The sequence below is a fragment of the Salmo trutta genome, chromosome 23, assembly GCF_901001165.1.
Source record: "Salmo trutta chromosome 23, fSalTru1.1, whole genome shotgun sequence".
NCBI classification, from domain to species: Eukaryota; Metazoa; Chordata; class Actinopteri; order Salmoniformes; family Salmonidae; genus Salmo; species Salmo trutta.
The window spans coordinates 37,035,398-37,055,939 of NC_042979.1; the positions used below are offsets into that span (position 1 = coordinate 37,035,398).

The following is a 20,542-nucleotide window of genomic DNA, read 5'->3' on the forward strand; positions in this document are numbered from 1 at the left end:
GTAGTTCCATACTGAGAATAGGCCACAAACAGGGTGATATGCTGCTCAAAATAGCCCCGTTTACAAGGAACCCCTCTGGTGTGTTCTGTGTTTTTACGCCCTTCTCCAGAGTCTTCTCTTTGCCATTAGTACATTATCGACCCAAATGAGTTGTGAAATTTGTAAAACGTTATTCCCAGATGGGCCCCTAACGAGGACCCGCCGCTCACCACTGTACGCCAATGTTCTAAAGTGTTCTAGGTTTTTGTTTTTCTCTTGAAGAACAATGCCTGGGTAGCTCCAGCTGCCTCACATCTTCAGTGTTTTGAAGCTAAGAAAAGCATTTGTAATTTGATAAGGCAATTCTACGCTCAGTGAATCAGCTTACTCTGATCATATTTTGGCTTAAATTAGCAGCATCTATGTAAAATGCACTCATTGTGCTGTTGCCTCAACATATGACTGAACTATTAATAACAGGTGTTGGTGTGAGCATAAGTAATTATACAAATATGTATGGTACTCTAAGACTGTAACTGTATGTCTGTATCTCTATGGCTCGATTGGCTCCCTTCTTTAGGGCAGAGTGTCTAGGTTTGTTTCTGATTGGCTTAAAGTCCTATGGGCTGGTGTGACTGTTTTTTGATTGGGTAGTTCTGGTCGGAACAGTATGTACTGAACTCTCCTTTCTTCCGTCTTTTGCCAAGTCTGTTCTTGAGAACATGGCTGTTCACTGGGGAGGAGTTCAACTTTAAGCACCTTTCGCAGCCTAAAGCAAGAAACAGTATGCCTGTTTAAACCATACACTATAGTATGCATAACCTATGCACAAATACAATTAAATTATATTTTATGAAGTCAAAAACAGACAAACATTTCTCCTATTTCAACGTTCATCCTCTCTGATCTCTCTCCTTGTCACTGTCAGATCGAGTCGCTCCCGCCGGAGCTGTTCCAGTGCAAGAAGCTGCGCACCCTGAACCTGGGCAACAACTGCCTGCATACTCTACCGTCGCGCTTCGGCGAGCTGACAGGCCTGACCCAGCTGGAGCTGCGGGGTAACCGTCTAGAGTGCCTGCCCGTGGAGCTGGGGGAGTGCAGGCAGTTGAAGAGGAGCGGCCTGGTGGTGGAGGAGGACCTGTTCAAGACACTGCCCACAGAGGTCAAAGAACAGCTGTGGAGGGCCGACAAGGAGCTGATCTGAGGAGAGAGTCCAGAGAGAGGCAGCCTAAGGAGAGGAGGAAAGCGGGAGAGAGGATTGGGCAGTGGAGGCTGATGTCACTTTCAATTGATGGCCATTCTCAAATGTCTCCCTCCTTCCAGCCTCCACTAGTATGGGGTAGGAGAAAGGGGGGAGATGTGTCCATATTGCTGGACACGCATCCAGAGAAGGATGGATGGTTGGTTGGTTGTTGTCTTGGCTCTCCTGGCTGAATTATTTTTTTTTAGGGTCACTGGTAGGACTGCCACAATTACAGTGTAACCGATGAAGACAGTCATAACCATTTAAAAAAAATACAAACAGCTGGCTGAATAACCACAATGCAGCAGCATCAGCACACAGAAATAGAACAGTCTAGGAAAATCTAACCTTGGCAATTTGACTGGTAAACTTGTAGGTACACTTGCAATGGCTGCCTGATATTGCGACGCAATAATTTCCATGGTAATGTAGAATGTTCATTCAAATTATGTTAACTGATGTAGCTCATGCAATGTATTTTTTTGTAATGTCAGTTGAGTTGATTGAATCAAATCGCAGCACAAATTACTTCCTGCTTTGAAACTATGGGTACACTGTCAATAGCCGCCACTCCACCCATTATGCCATAATTTACTTGAATTGGGATGCCTGTTCTATTCATTATATTTCTATGGCAGCACTTGCCGTCTGGAGGAGAGGAGAAAATGTAAATCTACCAAAAAATTATACATTTTTTGCTATTCAAACATGTATTACGGTGACTGCGGTAATTACAGTTATCCAAAATTCCATGACCATCAAATCCCTAGACACAGGGTCACAAGATGTTCATTAACAGACTAACCAGATGGAGACCTCTCCTCATCAACTTTGTGGTTCTTTCCCCCTTTTAAAAAAAAAATAAAACGATGTGCAAAATCGATCCTTGTCGAATGCTGATTAGGAGAGGATGAGAGACAGAAATTAAATGCTTGTGAGATTGAGGATTTTTTATTTTTTTTGTACGGAGTCATCTCAGTATGGATCAGGGGTGTCAAACTCATTTTGCCAAGGGGGCTGCATTTGGTCTTTGAGGTCAATCCTCCCGGACTGTCTAGCTTTCATTTCAGTGATTTAATAGCGAGTTGGACACAGTCAAGAAACTGTATGAATGTAAGTCCATTATCATTTCTACACCATTTCCATTTGGTTTTAGTCATTTTAAACTATATTGAGTCTGTTTCCCCCCCAAAAGGAAAACAATATTTCTATATAGTTTTTCTCAAACAACCGGCAGGCAGTATGTTTTGACACTTCTGGTATAGACAGTGGCCACAGAAGGACAACATAAAAGAGTTGGTGTGAGAGTGAAAGGTTCATGTAGCCTACAAAGCAATATGTGTGTGTGCTCTGTTTTCCATCTTCACTTGGAAGTATACAGTCCACGAGTCTGTTTATCCAAACGCCAGTGAGATGACACAGGATCTGACTGGTTAATGAAACACTATGGCCGATGCAACCAAAGCAGGGCCCTGTTTTATTAGGCACCAAATAGTGGGAAATGGACTGAAACTACCTGGACTAATTTTAGTTTTCTGCAAAACATTTCAAAATGTTTGTTACAGTGTGCCCTAATGAAAACAACCCAGATATTTGCACTCCAAAACAGTAACTGTGGATACATCATTGGCTTATACAGAACACATTTGTGCGGTATATTCTGCATGAATATCAGAGATACTTTTTTATTGAATGGACTTGGAGTAGACACCATTAGAGGTCAATTGCCACCAAAGGTGATTCCTTTAAGACCAGCCAGGCAACTCTTGTTACTAATATGGCCTTCCCTTTTAGGTGCTGTAATGTATGTCCCACGCTGTGTGTCATTACAACCATCATGTTCATGATTTTGCTAAATATGCAGACAAATGTATATCTTATAAATGTACAACATTATGTTTCAAGAATTTACATGGTATTATTATTCTTACCAGCTGTTCCAAGTTATTTTAAAAGGAGAGGGAAGCCTCACTTTGGAGGAAAGTGAGATGAATTCATCTTTGTTGACATTTTTTTAAATGTAATAACTACATACATAACTGCCCTTTTTGCAAGGTTACCAATGGGTGTTTTGAGTCCAGTTCTGTTCTGAAAAGGCCTCAGTCTTGGATTTGTTAGTAAAGGCTAGAGCCCAGCTCTAAAAGGCTGGAGCAACGCTCACAGAGTAAGAGTGCATCAGAAGAACAAGCAATCCCAGAGCAGAGGCTCGCTGGTCGAGACTTGACTGGTTGAATTCAGACCTACTTTAATGTTGAAGTATTATTCTCTGACATGTTCCAAACTGTTTGAAACATTTGAAAACAACTGCAAACAGGTACACCCCAGGTCACTCCTTAAACGGCTGTTATGTCTGATGTGGTTCAGCTATCTCAGGGCTTCACTGGAGAGCTCATTGATTCACAGCTTTAATGTGGCACAGGTTTGAAGGGGTAAATATGATAACAGTTAGCGCTGACTGAATCGGAGAAGAAAATTGAGTTTCTGATAATAGAACAGAATAATATATTTCAGAATATATTGTTGTATATAATTAGTCATTCTTTAAAAGCCATATAGTGTCATAAAGAATCCCCCTCTTTGTGTAAGCCTCGTTCTGTTCAGCTGAGGTAGCGGTTACATGCTATTCTTCTGTATCACATCTAACTCTATAAATGTATTGTTTTTACACTGAACTATTTGTATCTAACCAGATCTAATGCTCCAGCTTTTTCTCCTTTTTCATATAGCCCTCCCCAACAAATTAAACATCTGTTTTTATCCTGACCTGTACTTGTACTGACCTTCAACACAGTGGGAACACTGTCACTTCCCTTAATCACAAGATTAGGCATTCCCCCCCTAAAAAGCACAGAGAGATTTCAAACTTCTATTTCACAACCCCCCCCTCCCCCTCTAGTATGTCGCCATGGAGGAAACAGGTAGAGGGTGAGGTCAGCAAAGGGTTTACAGAGCAGTGGAACTAGGAAATGTGGTAACATTTTATTTGGATAGTTCATATGTATGTTCTACAGACTAAGTTACATTTCAGCTATCTACTAGCCCTAACCAATTACATTATATTTGAGTCATTTAGCAGAGGCTCATATCCAGATCTACATACATGAGCAAATAGGGTTAAGTGCCTTGCTCAAGGGCAACATATTTTTCACCTAGTCTGCTTGGGTTTTAAAACAAGCGACTGGCCCAACGCTTTTAACTGCCAGGCTACCTGCCGCCCTAACCTTAACCCTTAACTTAGACCTAACCCTTATTCTAACCCTAACTGTAACCTTTGCAAGAAGTTGCTTATCAACAAAGTGTGACCGGAAGTGTGTGTGACCCACAGAAAATACTTCCCCCGATCACGTCACTGTAGGAATGGTTTCTGTTCGGCTCAAGGTGCATGTTCTAGGGTCAGATTGCAGTACCCTCATTATGAGCTTAGTCATTAGGAAGATTAAATAAGATCTGATCCTGTATCAGTGGTTGGAGACAACCTCTACTGTACATAACCCCCCCCCCCCCCCATCTGTATAGGACTGCCAGTATGTTCGGTGCTGTAGGTAGTCATACCATGGTCACAACAGTTGACTGTAAGGGTGCAGGTAGCCAAGCGGTTAGATCTGGAGGCAAAAGAAACGCACACCTATTTAAGCGAGGTGCTGGCCAGCGGAGTGGAACACTTAAATAAAGGAGAGGAGCTCAGATGCTAAAGTATTTATGTCCAACGTTTCGACAGACAAGCTGTCTTCATCAGGGTATAATGTAACATCTGTATAGGATCTATATAGGACTGTGCCAGTATGTTAGGTAGTCATGCCATGGTCACAACAGTTGACCGCAAGGGTAGCAGGTAGCCAAGCGGTTTGAGCATTGGGCCAGTAACCAGAAGGTCACTGGTTTGAAGACCTGAGCCGACAAGGTGAAAAATTTGTGTGCCCTTGAGCAAGGCACTTAACCGTAAAGTGCTCCAGAGGCACCATATTACTATGGCTGACCCTGTAAAACACCTTTCACTGCACACATCCTATTTCATCTTCATCCCATCACTTTTATCTCCCATCAGCAATGTGACTGTTGTGAATGTCATTTTACATGTATGTATCCCAACATTTCTTTATTTAATGTGTTTTTTTTGCAGATTTACTGAATGTTTGTTTTCATAAGCAACATTCAAGTTCTCATAGACTAGTCAGAAATGATGTTCAATGCTCGTTTTATTTCAATAGTCCTCCTGTGTATCCAGTGTGGGTGGAGCGCCCTCCTGTGGGAGGTCTGAGTAACAGAGGAAAGTGTTCACTATCATTTTCTCCATTTTGTAATGTAAAAAAAATGCTGTAAGGTTGTGTGTATTACCATCAAAATATTAGAATTTTCTGACTCTTAATGGCCAGTCATTTAACCACATTGTGTATCATTTGGGTAGCATACCAAAACAGTCTACGCAGCATTGATGCTTCTCATGATTATGTATTTTACCTGTTTTGGGGGATAGTTTCTAGGTTAACTCTTGCATATGCATAAATAGGCAAACTCCCTACTTTTTAATAGGGGGTTCATGATACTACACGATATGGTTCATGATAGAGTTCAAAAGTTGGTCTAAAAACACAGCCTATGGAAACAGTTCAGGGAGTCCGAGATAAAGGCTTCTTATTACATATTGTACATTGCTAAGTTGATGATAACAGCCAAGTTATCACCCAACTAATGCCGTCTTTATTCATTCATCGTGTTATTTTTCCCTCTGCGATGTTATGAAGGGTCGTAAGTAAGCATTTCACTGTTAGTCTACACCTGTTTACGAAGCATGTGACAAATACAATTTAGTTTTGTGATATCTCCGTAGCATTAACAATTGACACGGACATGGCATGCTCTCAATATTGGGTAGGGCTACGGAAGTGCACATTGTCTGTCTGTCAAACAATGGTTTTTATTTCTTATAAGCCATACATTGGGTGGTCAACAGGACAATGATGCATATTTCTGTCAGCCAACTGAATGAGATCAGTTGGTACAAGCCTGTATCTTTCTTTCTTTGATGTTTGGCTGGCATTGTAAGGGCCCTGATGTGTGCTGGCTTTTGTTCCTGTCAGGTTTTGGTTCCTTTCCATCTGCTTGGACAGTCTGGTCTTCATCTCAACCCACACATTTTATGCCAGGCTCACATACTGTACGCCACCCACATTGGGCGGCACTATGTTGCTCTTGTTTCATTTAAGTGTTAAAACATAACATGGACCTGTCAAAAGTTAACGGGCAAATGACACTATCTCTTCTACATCAGTGTTGCCCATGTAATGATAGGTCTTCACTTCGTTGCCAAAATGAGTGAACACTGGCTTTCTTAGTGGAGAAATGATGAATGCCCCAGACTCTTGCAACAATGGAATATTTGAGCCTTGACAACACCACAACAGTTGTTTTACTGTGCCTATTTTTATTTGTACTATTCTGATATAAATGATAAAGGAAAACACGTATCACTGTCTCCATGTATTTATTTCCATTAATGACTTGCCTACTGATATCGACCCCAATTCAAAACAATTGTCAATGGAGAATCTCCATTCAAAGTACCCTTTTAGTCCAGAACTATAGGCCTAATCTGGGAAACCAGCCTTTAAAATCTCAGCAACAGCTAATGTACAACAGTCTTAAAGAATGCCCACTATCCAGTTCAAGCGTTTGGATGGGATGGCGTTTGGGGATGAATTGCAGATACAGGTAGGCCTAGGTCCTGAGCAGCAGCATCGACATGGTTAACATCGAAAATCCTATTACTTCACTACTGTTACATTTTAATCGAGTTAGACGTCTACATCACGTGGTACTTCTAAGCAGTTTAGACCAGGAGAACCCGGTTAAAGTAGATACGGAGCTTAATTTTGAGTTTTCAGCATGGACTTTCTAACAGATCAAGATGCGAAAAAGGTCAGTCTAAAATGTAGACCTAAGCGTATATATTTATAATTATTTTGTATTTACTGTCAAACTTGCGTAGTAATGGCTCTCATAGCGATGGCCTATCGTCACTTATATAATTTCAGTAAATCAGTTACTTATCCTGTAGGCTGCACAGATATGAGAAGCATTTCATTTGTAGGCTACATTTTGTGCAACATCAATGTGGCATTTTTGTCCATACAGTGAAAATGCAACTTGCATGCCCATGATTCAAGTGATTTACAATGTAGCACATGCAGCCTACTCACTAAATTCATTGTAGACCATCAGCGACCCTTGCATAACTTCAGCTGCTGCCAAGACCTCGGCTACAATTCTAATTAAAAAACGAAACTAACTTAAACACATTTTGTGAAAATCCAAATTACAGCCAAAAAAATGTATTTCTATAGGACTAGTGTGCATATACTGTGGTGGTGAATACTTTCTGGACTTTTTCAACAGTACCAGGAGGACGGGTACATGATCCTGGACGGGCTCCTCAGCCCGGCGGAGTGTGATGAGCTCCGGCAGAGGATGGGAGAGATCGTGGACCGGATGGACGTTCCAGAACATTGTCGGATCCAGTTCTCCACCAATCACGACGAGCAGTTGAAAACACAGGTTAACATCCCACTGGGCACAACTGGTTGATTCAACGTTATTTCAAGAAAAACATTAAATGTTGTTGACATTGAATCAACTTGGGAAACTGATTTCGATTTGCAAAATGTAATCAACGTCAGGGACGTTGGGGGGGTTCATGTTGGATTTACATTAGTTGACAACTCAACCAACTGTAAATCAAAAGGAGATGTTGAGCCGACATCTGTGCCTGGTGGGATTGCACAGGAATTGATTATGTCTGCTGTAGCCTACATTGAGTGAACTGGTTTGCTTTCTGGTTTGCTTTCTGGTTTGCTTTTCTGACCCAACCATGTGTCTTCTCCATGTCTACCTATTACAATTATAAAGATGCAGGTAAGGTTCTTTATTCCCTTCTAAGCATTTCCTCCCTCTAGACTTGTCTTTATAATAATTCCTTTGTCAATGCTCATGTGTGACCCTTGCTGTCACTTGTGTAACATTGTCGCACTCCACACTGCCCTTCCCCACCTGGACAAAATTAACACCTATGTGAGAATGCTGTTCCTTGACTTCAGCGTTCAACAACACATTTGCCACGCTGATCCTCAACACGGGGCCCCCTTAAGGGTGCGTGCTTAGTCCCCTCCTGTACTCCATGTTCACCCACGACTGCGTGGCCAAGCATGACTCCAACACCATCAGTATAGGGAAGAGGTCAGAGACCTGGCAGTGTGGTACCAGGACAACAACCTTTCCCTCAACGTGAGCAAGACAAAGGAGCTGATCGTGGACTACAGGAAAAGGAGGGCCGAATACGCCCCCGTTCACATCGGCGGGGCTGTAGTGGAGCAGGTTGAGAGCTTCAAATTCCTTGGTGTCACATCACCAACAAACTATCATGTTCCAAACACACCAAGACAGTTGTGAAGAGGGCACGACAACACCTTTTCCCCCTCAGGAGACTGAAAAGATTTGGCATGGGTCCCCAGATCTTCAAAAGGTTCTACAGTTGCACCATCGAGCATCCTGATTGGTTGCATCACCACCTGGTATAGCAACTGCTCGGCAGCCAACTGTAAGGCGCTACAGAGGGTAGTGCGTACGGCCCAGTACATCATTGGGGCAATGCTTCCTGCCATCCAGGACCTATATACTAGGCGGTGTCGGAGGAAGGGCCAAAAAATTGTCAAAGACTCCAGTCACCCAAGTCATAGACTGCTGAACAATTAATCAAATGGCCACCCGGACTATTTACATTGACCCCCTCCCCCCTTTGTTTTTACACTGCTGCTACTTGCTGTTTTATCTATGCATAGTCACTTTACCCCTATCCACATGTACAAATGACCGCGACTAACCTGTATCCCCGCACATTGATTCGGTACCCCCTGTATATAGCCTCGTTATTTTGTTACTTTTTATTTTATTGATTACTTTAGTTTATTTAGTAAATATTATTTAGTAAATCTTGAACTGCATTGTTGGTTAAAGGCTTGTAAGTAAGCATTGTATTCCGCACAATTTTTTTTGTTGATTTGATCTTATAGCTGGAATACCTTATCCTTATCTATCTGCAGGGAAACGCTGACTACTTCATCACCAGTGGAGATAAGATCCGCTTCTTCTTTGAGAAAGGAGTTTTTGATGATAAAGGTGAGGCCTTATTATGAATCAAGGTTAATCTCTCAACTCACTGAAATGTGATGCAATATAGAATGTGTTGGATTCATTTGACATTGATTGACAGCTAAGTGTCACTTGCTTTATAGGAGATTTCACCGTGCCAAAAGAACACTCTCTCAACAAAATTGGGCATGGTGAGTTTCAAATCTTTGATTAGATGTTGTGCTTATCTTTCAAAAGTTTTGATAACATTTTTTGCCAAGACTATCAGATAGATCTAGTATCCAGTAATCTACAGTATTCATGATCCTATTTCGTCTCCAATAGCACTCCATGCCTATGAGCCTTTATACAAAACTGCCACTCATTCACCCAAGATTCAGGTGAGAATTCCTTCAGCAGCTAGTCAGTAAAGGACACAACAGATTAACTGTTACAGTTAGATTAACACTGAAGAATACAGACTTCTCTTATCTGTATTTTTTTGAAACTGCACTGTCGGTTAGGGGCTCGTAAGTAAGCATTTCACTGTAAGGTCTACACCTGTTGTATTCGGCGCATGTGACTTATAAAATTTGATTTGATTTGACTGCCCTGTTTGTCTCCCAGGGTATAGCCAAGAAGCTTGGTCTGAAGAGTCCTGTGATTTTGCAAAGCATGTACATTTTCAAGGTAGAGTGCACACCAGCTTTTTACATTTTACTAGTCTGACTTTTTCTTTAAAAAGTGTGGTAACTGGTTCTGACATTAGTCCGTTGTGTTTTTCAGCAACCAGGGATTGGTGGAGAAGGTAAGAAAATGACTGAAACAACTGTTTACGAATACTGTAGAGTTTCTGTGTGTGTGTGTGTGTGTGTGTGTGTGTGTGTGTGTGTATTTTGAAGCCCATATGGCACTTTGCCTGCCTGTTTGTCAGTGACGCCCCACCAAGACGCTACATTCCTCCACACGGAGCCCCTGGGCAGGGTGATGGGCGTGTGGATCGCCCTGGAGGATGCCACCCTGGACAATGGCTGCTTGTGGTTCATCCCCGGCTCACACAACAGTAAGGCACTAATGATGACCTTTGACCCATGTTAAAAGTCCATTCATTATTCATTGGTGCCAAGACCCGGGACTGGTTATTTATCTCAGCTCCTCCTTTGAGATTTCAAAACAAGTTCAAGTAAATTGAGAACCACTGCCTTCATCAGTCTCAACCAGGTTTTGAATAACAGGGGTGCCCCCCTAAGGAGTCAGCATGTAATTCAAACCATGATCTCCCCCTTCCCTCTAGATGGTATCACCCGACGTATGGTGCGGACCCCTGAAGGCACCTATCCCCTGACAGACTTTGTTGGGAGAGAGGCAACCTATGACGATAAGCTGTTTATACCTGCACCTGTCAAAAAAGGTATGTGGCTCATTTCTACTGCTGACTGTCAACTGGCCTGTAATGGTGGGTCACATAATATTTACATAAAATAAACCAAAGTGTGCCTCGCTCTTGACATCAGGGACACTGACCTCAAAAGGGTTGGTTAATAACTGCAAAACAGACCTCAGTTTGTAGTGTCTGCACTGTTGTCTTTTCCACTGTGTTAGAGGGAGCAGGGTGGAGTGGGGATCAAAGGTTACTGAGTGGTACAGACTGAAGCACACAGCCAGTTAACACTTCATTGACTTGTGAGTCTTTAGTAACCGTTAAAGCTGAGTTAATCAGAAAGTATCAACATGCACAGTTGACTTAAACTTGTCTGTCAGGTTCATGACTGTTTCCGTAGAGAAACATTGATAGCATGTTAGTAAGTAACTTTCTATCTATTTTGTCTCTGCTCAGGTGGGGTGGTGCTGATCGATGGAGAGGTTGTCCATAAAAGTGAGCAGAACACGTCAGAAAAATCGCGCCATGTCTACACTTTCCACATCATGGAGTCTCAGAAGACAAAATGGAGCCCTGAGAACTGGTGAGTGTATGACAATGTTCCCTTCCTATGAAGTCAAACACACATAATCCAGGAAAATATGTAATAGAGTATGTCCTGCATAGTCAATGCTCAATTATGAACTGGGTGGTTCGAACCCTGAATTTCTTATTGGCTGACAGCCGTGGTATATCAGCCCATATACAGTGCATTCGGAAAGTATTCAGACCCCTTAACTTTTTCCACATTTTGCTACATTAGTCTTATTCTAAAATTTATTAAATCGTTTTTTTCCCCCTCATCAATTTACACACACTACCACATAATGATACATCAAAAACAGGTTTTTAGACATTTTTGCAAGTGTATTCAAAATAAACTTAAATATTACATTTACATAAGTATTCAGACCCTTTACTCAGTACTTTGTTGAAGCACCTTTGACAGCGATTACAGCCTCGAGTCTTCTTGGGTATGATGCTACAAGCTTGGTACACCAGTATTTGGGGAGTATCTCCCATTCTTCTCTGCAGATCCTCTCAAGCTCTGTCAGGTTGGATGGATGGATGCTGCACAGCTATTTTCAGGTCTCTCCAGAAATGTTCGATCAGGTTCAAGTCCGGGCTCTGGATGGGCCACTCAAGGACATTGAGACTTGTCCCGAAGCCACTCTTGCGTTGTCTGGGCTGTGTGCTTAGGGCTGTTGTCCTGTTGGAAGGTGAACCGTCGCCCCAGTCTGAGGTCCTGAGTGCTCTGGAGCAGGTTTTCATCAAGGATCTCTCTGTACTTTGTTCCAGTCATCTTTCCCTCGATCCTGAGTCTCCCATTCCCTGCCGCTGAAAAACATCTCCCCAGCTTGATGCTTCCACCACCATGCTTCACCTTAGGGATGGTGCCAGGTTTCTTCCAGACGTGATGCTTGGCATTCAGGCCAAATAGTTCAATCTTGGTTTCATCAGACCAGATAATCTTGTTTCTAATGGTCTGAGAGTCCTTTAGGTGCCTTTTGGCAATCTCCAAGCAGGCTGTCATGTGCCTTTTACTGTGGAGTGGCTTCCGTCTGACCACTCTACCATTAAGGCCTGATTGGTGGAGTGCTGCAGAGATGTTGTCCTTCTGGAAGGTTCTCCCATCTCCACAGAGGAACTCTGGAGCTCTGTCAGAGTGACCATCGGGTTCTTGGACACCTCCCTGACCAAGGCCATTTCTCAGTTTGACCAGGCGGCCAGCTCTAGGAAGAGTCTTGGTGGTTCCAAACTTTTTCAATTGAAGAATGATGGAGGCCACTTGGGGATCTTCAATGCTGCAGCCATTTTTTTGGTCCCCTTCCCCAGATCTGTGCCTCGACACAATCCTGTCTCGGATCGCTACAGACAATTCCTTCAACCTCATGGCTTGGTGTTTGCTCTGACATGTACTGTCAACTGTGGGACCTTATATAGACAGGCGTGTGCCTTTCCAAATCCATTGAATTTACCACAGGTAGACTCCAATCAAGTTGTAGAAACATCTCAAGGATGATCAATGGAAACAGGATGCAGCTGACCTCAATTTTGTGTGTCATAGCAAAGGGTCTGAATACTTTTGTAAATAAGGTATCTGTTTTTTATTTAATACATTTGCAAGCATTTCTAAAAATCTGTTTCTGCTTTGTCATTATGGGTTATTGTTTGTAGATTTAAAAAAATATATATATATATATATTCCATTTTAGAATAAGGCTGTAATGTGGAAAAAGTGAAGGGGTCTGAATACTTTCCCAATGCACTGTATACCTTCCCTGTAGCTCAGTTGGTAGAGCATGGTGTTTGCAACACCAGGGTTGTGGGTTCGATTCCCACGGGGGGCCAGCACAGAAAAAAATGTATGATATGTATGAAATTGTATGAAATGTATGCATTCACTACTGTAAGTCGCTCTGGATAAGAGCGTCTGCTAAATGACTAAACTGTAAACGTATACCACGGGTATGACAAAATATTTAGTTTTACTGCTCTAATTACATTGGTAACCAGTTTATAATTGCAATAAGGCATCTCTGGGGTTTGTGAAATGGCCAATATACCACGGCTAAGGGCTGTGTCCAGGCACTCCGTGTTGCATGTAAGAACAGCCTTTAGCTGTGGTATATTGGCCATATACTACACCACCTCGGACCTTATTGCTTAAATATACACCTTTTTATTGGTTAGTGACAGTGATCCAAATGGATCTTCGTTAGGTCTTTCACAGAATAGCACACGAGGCATTCGCGGCACGCTGTACACTTCTGATACATTGAAATAGATACAGTAAGTGATTAGGGGGGATATAAGGTGTTGAGGTAAAGGTGTTCCTCACTCTTTTTTGACAGGTTACAGCCCACAGAGGAGCTTCCTTTCCCTGCCCTGTACACCAAGTAATCCTGGTTCCCTCTGTCTGCCACTACACTGAATGGATGGACAGAGGCAGACACCTTCCTGTCCCTAGAGAAGATCTTCAGTCAAACAGGACTAACACATTATCAGAATTCAACCAGCAGAAATGAGATCCAATACAAGACCTGTCTACCAGTGAAAAATGATCATGCATTAACATACTATACTTATGTCACCCAATACAAGAGGTCTACAAGACATGAGATACTGAGTGAAGGACAACAGTCATTGTGCGAATAGATGATTTTATATAGCAATGGACCAAAATGTGATTTTACATATGCTCGCTCCCAAATGTATGAATTTTAATACCAGAATAATTTGTTAAATAAACAAATTATCCCCTTCAGATTAAATGTTTTTGACGTTCTCTTTTCTGGTATTATAAACTTTTCTACTACTTGACAGCATCGTTTTTTCTTATGCATCTCAGCCTCACTCCTGAAAAAAACAAACATTCTTGACTAGGTCCGGGATTAAATCTGATCGCGCATTGCGGATTTTAAAAGGAGATTTACGAGATGACATGCAGTGTTTACCGTGAATCGAACAACAATGGCTTTAAAATATGCAACGCCTATAACCTGCAATCGGATTGATCCTGGCTTAACGCCATGATAAAGTGACCAGCAGAGCCCAGGTTGCCAGTGGTAGAGGGTCAGAAAGGGGCTGTTGAAATGTGGTCATGGTTAAGTCAACCTAAATATGGTTACATTTGGACCCAGGGATATAAAGTCACCTCTGTTATTTCCCTCATGTGTGTGTGTGTGTGCGCTTGCGCTCCAGGACATTGGTCAGAAGACTTGCAATTAGGCTTCTATAATAAAATGAGTGGGCATCTAGGGTTGTTTACACAGGCAGCCCAATTCTGATTTTTTCCCCCACTAATTGGTCTTTTGACGAATCAGATCAGCTCTGAAAAAAAGCTTATGTGAAAAGATCTGATGTGATTGCTCAAAAGACCAATTTGTGGAAAAAAAGACAGCCGTAGTGGGGCACTGTCGTGAGCAATGAATCAACATGGCAATGTTTACACAGACAGACAATTCTAATCTTTTTACCGATCACATCAGATCTTTCAGTGAAAACAATTATCAGAATTGGGCTGCCTGTGTGTGCGCATGTGCTTCAGGGTATTAGTCAGAAGACATGTAATTAGGCTTTATAAGATTAGTGAACATTTAGTAGTAGCACACTGAAGTGAACAATGAACCAATGTGTTTGTGTGTAGAACAGTTAATTCAAATCACGTGTTTTAGCAGTTAATCTCATTCAGATTCCCTTAAGTATCCAACATATCTTCTATCTGATCAGAAACACGGTTTGCCTCATCAAGGTATGTCTTCCTGATAGATCAACGTGAGACATTATGCCCACAAATCTACCCTGCTATCTATGGATGAAAAACAGACAAACATCTAGCATAAAAGGCCTTTAATGATGCAACAATCTGCCATGCAATACAAGTGTTTCCCGTCAAAGGCAAGAAACGGGACAAAAAAAGGCAAAAACAAGCTCATAAGTTATCATTACGGATTATTGGAAACGGCAACAAACAAAATACTACTTATTTATTACAGATTCATCAAATACTGTCAGTTCCATGCTGAAAAGACAAGTAAACAAACATTATAAAAAGAGAAGGTCTCTCCAGAATGCACAGTAAACTGGAGGAAGGAGAATTGGAGCCTGGCTGTACCAGACTCAATGTGCACTATTGTTTGAGTGCCAATGTCAGTCTAGTTTAACTAGGCTATGAGAACGCAGAGGCTCCTATGGACCACAGGAGAGACCATGTATTTGATACCATTCCGCTCCAGCCATTACCAGAAGGTGCCACACCTTATTTGGGGACGATGGGCTTCTGGTCATGGCTGGAGCGGAATGGTATCAAATACATGGTCTCCATGTGTTTGATGCCGTTACATTCGCTCCATTCCAGACATTGAGTCATCCTCCCCTCAGCAGCCTCCACTGCTATGGACAGTTGTAGTTTGACGTGACATGTCTGACTCAGGCGTTTACACAGGCAGATCAATTCTGATATTTTGCCCAATTATTGGCAAAAGAGCTGATTGGTCAAGACTAATTAGTGGAAAAAGATCAGAAGAATTGGGCTGCCTGTCTAAACACAGCCAGATAGGAAAAGATGCATCTACAGATAACTAGTATAGCATCTCAATGTTAGCTGATTTAAAAAAAAAAATTAAAAGGTACATGTAGTTACTTTCATTGCACCATAAATACATACCTTCCTGCAGCTTATAAACACTGTCAGGAAATGAATTTAATCATTTCTAAATTTAACAAAACATGAATCCAATATGTTCATGATACATGTGGCCCTGTTATCATCTCTACAATTTATTTCCAATATACAAATCAGATTTTTGGGGGATGGACATTAAGGAAATTAATGTATATTTTGGAAAGGGTCCTATCAAAACACCCGGATAAAAGACAAAGGATTCATACAAAACTGAAAAGATACTGTAGGGTAATTTCTGTATACAAGTTACAGTAAAGGATTTCAAAATGTTAAATGTCATGCTATAGTGTATAAACTGCTGCCATATTGAAGAATCAACCAGTCTACTTAAACACAAACCATGCTGTCAGCTAGAGTATCTACAGTACTAGGTAATGTGTGATACAAAATATACTTCTTTAAGGCAAATATGTCCCGCAATCAGTCCGTAATATTGCCACAACAAGAAATGCAAATAAATTATATTCAAATGAAATTGTAACAAAAACAAATGCTCTGAAAAACAATTGATCAAATTATGTTCTTCAAAAGCCTGTACAAAGGTAGCTTTCCTTTAGGAAAAAAAAAAGCCCATCACAATTTATTAAAACGTGCCATTTCCCAGTGTCTGCCATGACAGCTGATCAGGGCAGGGAAACTTAATTCCGGCTAAAATACATTTTGTCCAATGTACTGAACTCCATCTCCTGTTGTATAATTCAGGAGTTTGGATTTCAGAGTGTTACAGTGACATTCATCCTCTGTCCCTCAGGGGAATCCCTCACCTCCCCATCAAGACAGAGCTGGTCATATTCACTAATAATAATAATAATAATAATAATAATAATAATAATAATGTGGGTGCTCCTATTTGTCCTATTTCACTCATGTACAAGTGTGTTAATATGCATGTGTGAATTGGAAATGTATTATTTTTTTGCATATCCCAACTCTGAGACACCTTTGCAGAGTGGAGTCATGGCCAGGGTCAGCCATTATCAAGTGGTTAGGCACCAAACAGAAGAAAACAGACTGAAACAAGGCGGGACTACCCCAAACTTGTCCAATGAGGAATGCTCGTTTTCATTTTCCGTTGCCAGACATTTTGCTACGGTGTGCCCTAATGAATACGACCCTGTTCTCAAACAAAATTATTAAACCTCCCTTATCCTCACCAAGCAACTGATATGAAGAAAAAAACAGTAGTGTGCATGTTGAACACACTTGTTGTATTCTAGCTGAACATCACTGATTCTATTGTCATGCTCTGTTGTCCCACAAAATGAAGAGCAAAATCTGGAGTGTATGTTCCATCTTCATGTATTTCTCATAATGTATGCAAGCTCATTCCCTAGCTAGCAGTGCTATCAGATTGTAGTTCATCCTTTGTGCCAGCCATATTGATTTTCCCACACACAGTCATGTTAGTGGAGAGATTATCAATGCAACTGATCATAACTATTACTCTCACAAAGCAACAAAACAAAAAAAAAAATCCTCAACAGTCATCCAATGAGGATTTCCATACATTCCCTTAGACTTTAAAATTCAGCAATTACATTGGTTAGCCTTTCCACTCTGACCTCTGGTCAAGAGGTCACCGTGTGGCTGTGTTTAAGTGCATCTGCTCAGCCGCTGATCACAGACTGAGAAGACCGACTGATCTACAAATCGCCTTGCATCCTAAACGGATACTCACTATGATTTGCAGATCTGTCAGTCTACCGCCGCCGACTGCAAGGTAGTCGATCTCAAACATGACCTGTGTGCGGTGCTCCACGGGGGTCATCAGAGCAGCAGCAGGATGAAGAGGTAAAGTGGCAGCAGCAGGTTGTCTATCTGCGAGGTGTAGGCCTCCAGCATGGCTACCATGGTGATGGAGCCCACGATCCATGAGTAGGTGGAGTTCAGATTGATGGTGGGGTCGAATATGAGGAAGATGGCCACGGCGATGATCTGGGCGAATACCGACGTGGCTGTGCCCTCCACTGTCTTCTTGGTGCCCGGCCAGCGGATCTCGCCCATGCTGCTGCCGAACACCGACGCCACCGTGTCCCCCACACCCACCGCCAGCACCCCGGCATAGGGCACCAGGCCCCCCGCCCCGGGCAGGATGCCTTTGGGGGCGCAGGGCCCCGGGAACAGCCAGATAGGCAGGGACATGCCTAGGAGGAGATAGATGTGAGTGAGGATGAGAGGTCCAGAGTCACGCTCGTCTAGGAACAGGGTGAGTAACTGACGGAGGAGTTGCCCCAACGGGCGGATGCGGAAGTAGCGCACATACTCCAGGAGCAGGAAGGCCCCCAGGCAGCCCACAGAAGCCACGTGTAGGAGCTGGCGGTCATACACTAGGCCTGGGACGAAGGTGGCTACTACAATGAGGTGGAAGTACTTTCTGACTACTGTAGAGGCCTGGTGCTTCTTGGAGCCTGACTGGCGCTGGTAGTTCTGGTGCAGCACAACCAGGGTGGCCAGCGTGGCCAGCAGCACCCAGTAGCCCAGCAGGCACAGACGCTTGTCGTTCAGAGTCACAAAGTCCAGCAGCCACATGATGGGGTGGCGGCGGATGAGGAGGGAGAGCCAGGGCATGAGGATCCCCAGGCCCAGCACAGCCGTCATCATGTGGAAGAAGAGCGACGACACCCAGGTCTCAGACTCCATGAAGCAGAAGAGCAGGGCGAAAAACACCCCTAGGAGAAGAGATCCTACCACCACCACGGGCAGGAAGTAGTGGACTGGCTCCCCTTTGACCTCAGCCATGTTGAGTGAGCGCTTTATGAGCTGGTTGACGATGAAGCTGATGCCCCCGACGATGAGGAGGGCCTCGCCGGGCGTGAAGCAGCGCGGTAGCAGGTAGAGCACGATCAGACTCAGGTAGACGAATATCAGAAGCACCTCCAGAACCTCAATCACCTCCGACACCGTTAGGGTCTGCTTCACCGTGTACAGGATGGCACTGCTCGCCACGCCTGCGATCACGCATGTGTTGGTGGGCACGGGCCTCGTGATGCCCAGTGCGAGGAGCGACAGGAACAGTGCCAGCATCATGCCTGTCACCGTGACCACCATGGAGAAACGCTCAAAGTAGACGTTCCCCGAGGCGGCGCACTTCTCCCGCAGCGCCACACCCAGCAGGGGCATCACCATGACGGCTGGGACGATGCCGCTGTTGGCTGACAGGCGCCACTGAAAGACGGCGTTGCCATTACGGAGCAGGCGGTCCCACTTGTGCTGCACGTAGAAGGCCTGGATGACCAGGGCCACGCAGCACCAGGAGTGCTGGTTCCACACGGCCATGTGGACACACATCACCACAGAGAAGACCACCGCAGACTCCACCAGAACCGGGTTGGTCTGCATGGTTGCAATCGGGGGAGAAGACAGGGAGGGAGGGCGGTTCACAGCAGAGGACTCCAGCTTGAATACAAATCTCTTATTTAAAAGGTCTGTCAATTCCTTTCTGCGGCACACATCATGGTTAGTTATTATTTTAGTCCACAATCTTAGGCCTGTCCTGTATCTGTGAAGACAAAGTAGCAAAATGGCTGAAGCAAAATACAGTGAAAAACTATTTCATGAGAATCAAACGTTGAATATATTAGACATATTAAACCATTGTTTTCACATTACACACACTTATTTCAAAAGATCCACACCCCACATCGACTTGAAATAGCACTGAACCTTGGCCCACTGACTAATGCTGCGTTCAGTCGCCAGTCGAATTAGGAAACTCGAAAATGTCCGACATGTAACTGGTTAAACACCACACGTGTGAAACTACAACCAGAAATTTCCTAGATTCGACTAGTGCGTGAACGCGGCATAATGCCCATGACCGATTGCCACACTTAATATTCACTCCCAAATTAACTGGCAGTTAGCTAAATGAGATCATGGCTAATAATTGCTATGGATTAATTATTTACCATAAATTGTACTAGACAGTAAAGTCTAGAGATGACAATACAAAAATAAGATAACGGTTGGAGTTAAGGCATTTCTACTTTTCTCATACAAGAGGTGGCGAGGGTTGGTATTATTTATACGGTATCTTTAAAAAGAACGATGTATGGTAACAAGCGTTAATTCATGATCATTCGAGATATCAAATAGCTTTTTGGCTATATGCATATGAACTGCTACATAACGTGGCCTTGCTACATATCCCTCTCACTGTAGTGAGAAATGCTTGAATGCAATTTCAGCCGATGCAGCGACCCCGCATCCTTGTTAACGTTAGCAAAAATTAATCTGACAAATGTACTGAGTTGAGTTCTCGTTCAGATAACCGTTTAATGGTCGAATACCGGCTATTTAAAATGAATTGAAAGCATCACAAATAGACTTACCCGGTAAATACTGCACATATCAGGTTAAATGAGTAAAGCGAGATCCGATCTTTCGACTAATATATTCTGCCCAATCAGCTGGCGTTCCTCATACCCAGTAGGAGCTGGCCATATTGACAGCTAAGTCACGTGGTACATGGAAACCTTTATTTATGATGCATGATGTGCGATATTTTCTTATTATATATTTAATTTCATGTGAATGGCAAATGTTTGGTATTTATATACATTTAAATCATAACTAGAAAAATAACATCCAC

The 20,542-nt window shown here is 42.9% G+C and overlaps 3 protein-coding genes across 5 annotated transcripts in view; 2 read left to right on the forward strand and 1 right to left on the reverse strand.

Moving 5' to 3' along the window:
* LOC115159960 (volume-regulated anion channel subunit LRRC8A) overlaps nucleotides 1-6,687 on the forward strand; it is a 31,487-nt gene extending 24,800 nt beyond the window's left edge. For both annotated transcript variants that reach the window (XM_029710107.1, XM_029710108.1), the window contains exon 3: nucleotides 908-6,687. In XM_029710107.1, the coding sequence (XP_029565967.1) occupies nucleotides 908-1,183 (276 nt within the window). In that variant the 3' untranslated portion in view covers nucleotides 1,184-6,687. The remainder of the gene's footprint in view (nucleotides 1-907) is intronic.
* A 324-nt stretch (nucleotides 6,688-7,011) lies between these two features.
* Nucleotides 7,012-14,038, forward strand: phyhd1 (phytanoyl-CoA dioxygenase domain containing 1). 2 transcript variants are annotated; one of them, XM_029710110.1, is made up of 11 exons: nucleotides 7,013-7,138; nucleotides 7,616-7,774; nucleotides 9,316-9,391; nucleotides 9,508-9,555; nucleotides 9,689-9,744; nucleotides 9,971-10,033; nucleotides 10,130-10,151; nucleotides 10,278-10,406; nucleotides 10,638-10,754; nucleotides 11,181-11,307; nucleotides 13,619-14,038. In XM_029710110.1, exons 1-11 carry the CDS (start codon nucleotides 7,106-7,108, stop codon nucleotides 13,665-13,667), a joined length of 879 nt encoding a protein of 292 aa, XP_029565970.1. In that variant the 5' UTR covers nucleotides 7,013-7,105; the 3' UTR covers nucleotides 13,668-14,038. The 2 variants fall into 2 exon arrangements, with proteins under 2 accessions (XP_029565971.1, XP_029565970.1); XM_029710111.1 differs by lacking the exon at nucleotides 10,278-10,406 and having other exon boundaries at nucleotides 7,012-7,138.
* A 1,063-nt stretch (nucleotides 14,039-15,101) lies between these two features.
* dolk (dolichol kinase) lies at nucleotides 15,102-20,355 on the reverse strand. Its single transcript, XM_029710109.1, has 2 exons — nucleotides 20,283-20,355; nucleotides 15,102-19,450 (listed from the first exon to the last, which is right to left on the reverse strand). The coding sequence occupies exon 2, from the start codon at nucleotides 19,288-19,290 to the stop codon at nucleotides 17,719-17,721; it is 1,572 nt and encodes a 523-aa protein (XP_029565969.1). The 5' UTR covers nucleotides 19,291-19,450; nucleotides 20,283-20,355; the 3' UTR covers nucleotides 15,102-17,718.
* Between the last annotated feature and the right edge of the window lie 187 nt (nucleotides 20,356-20,542).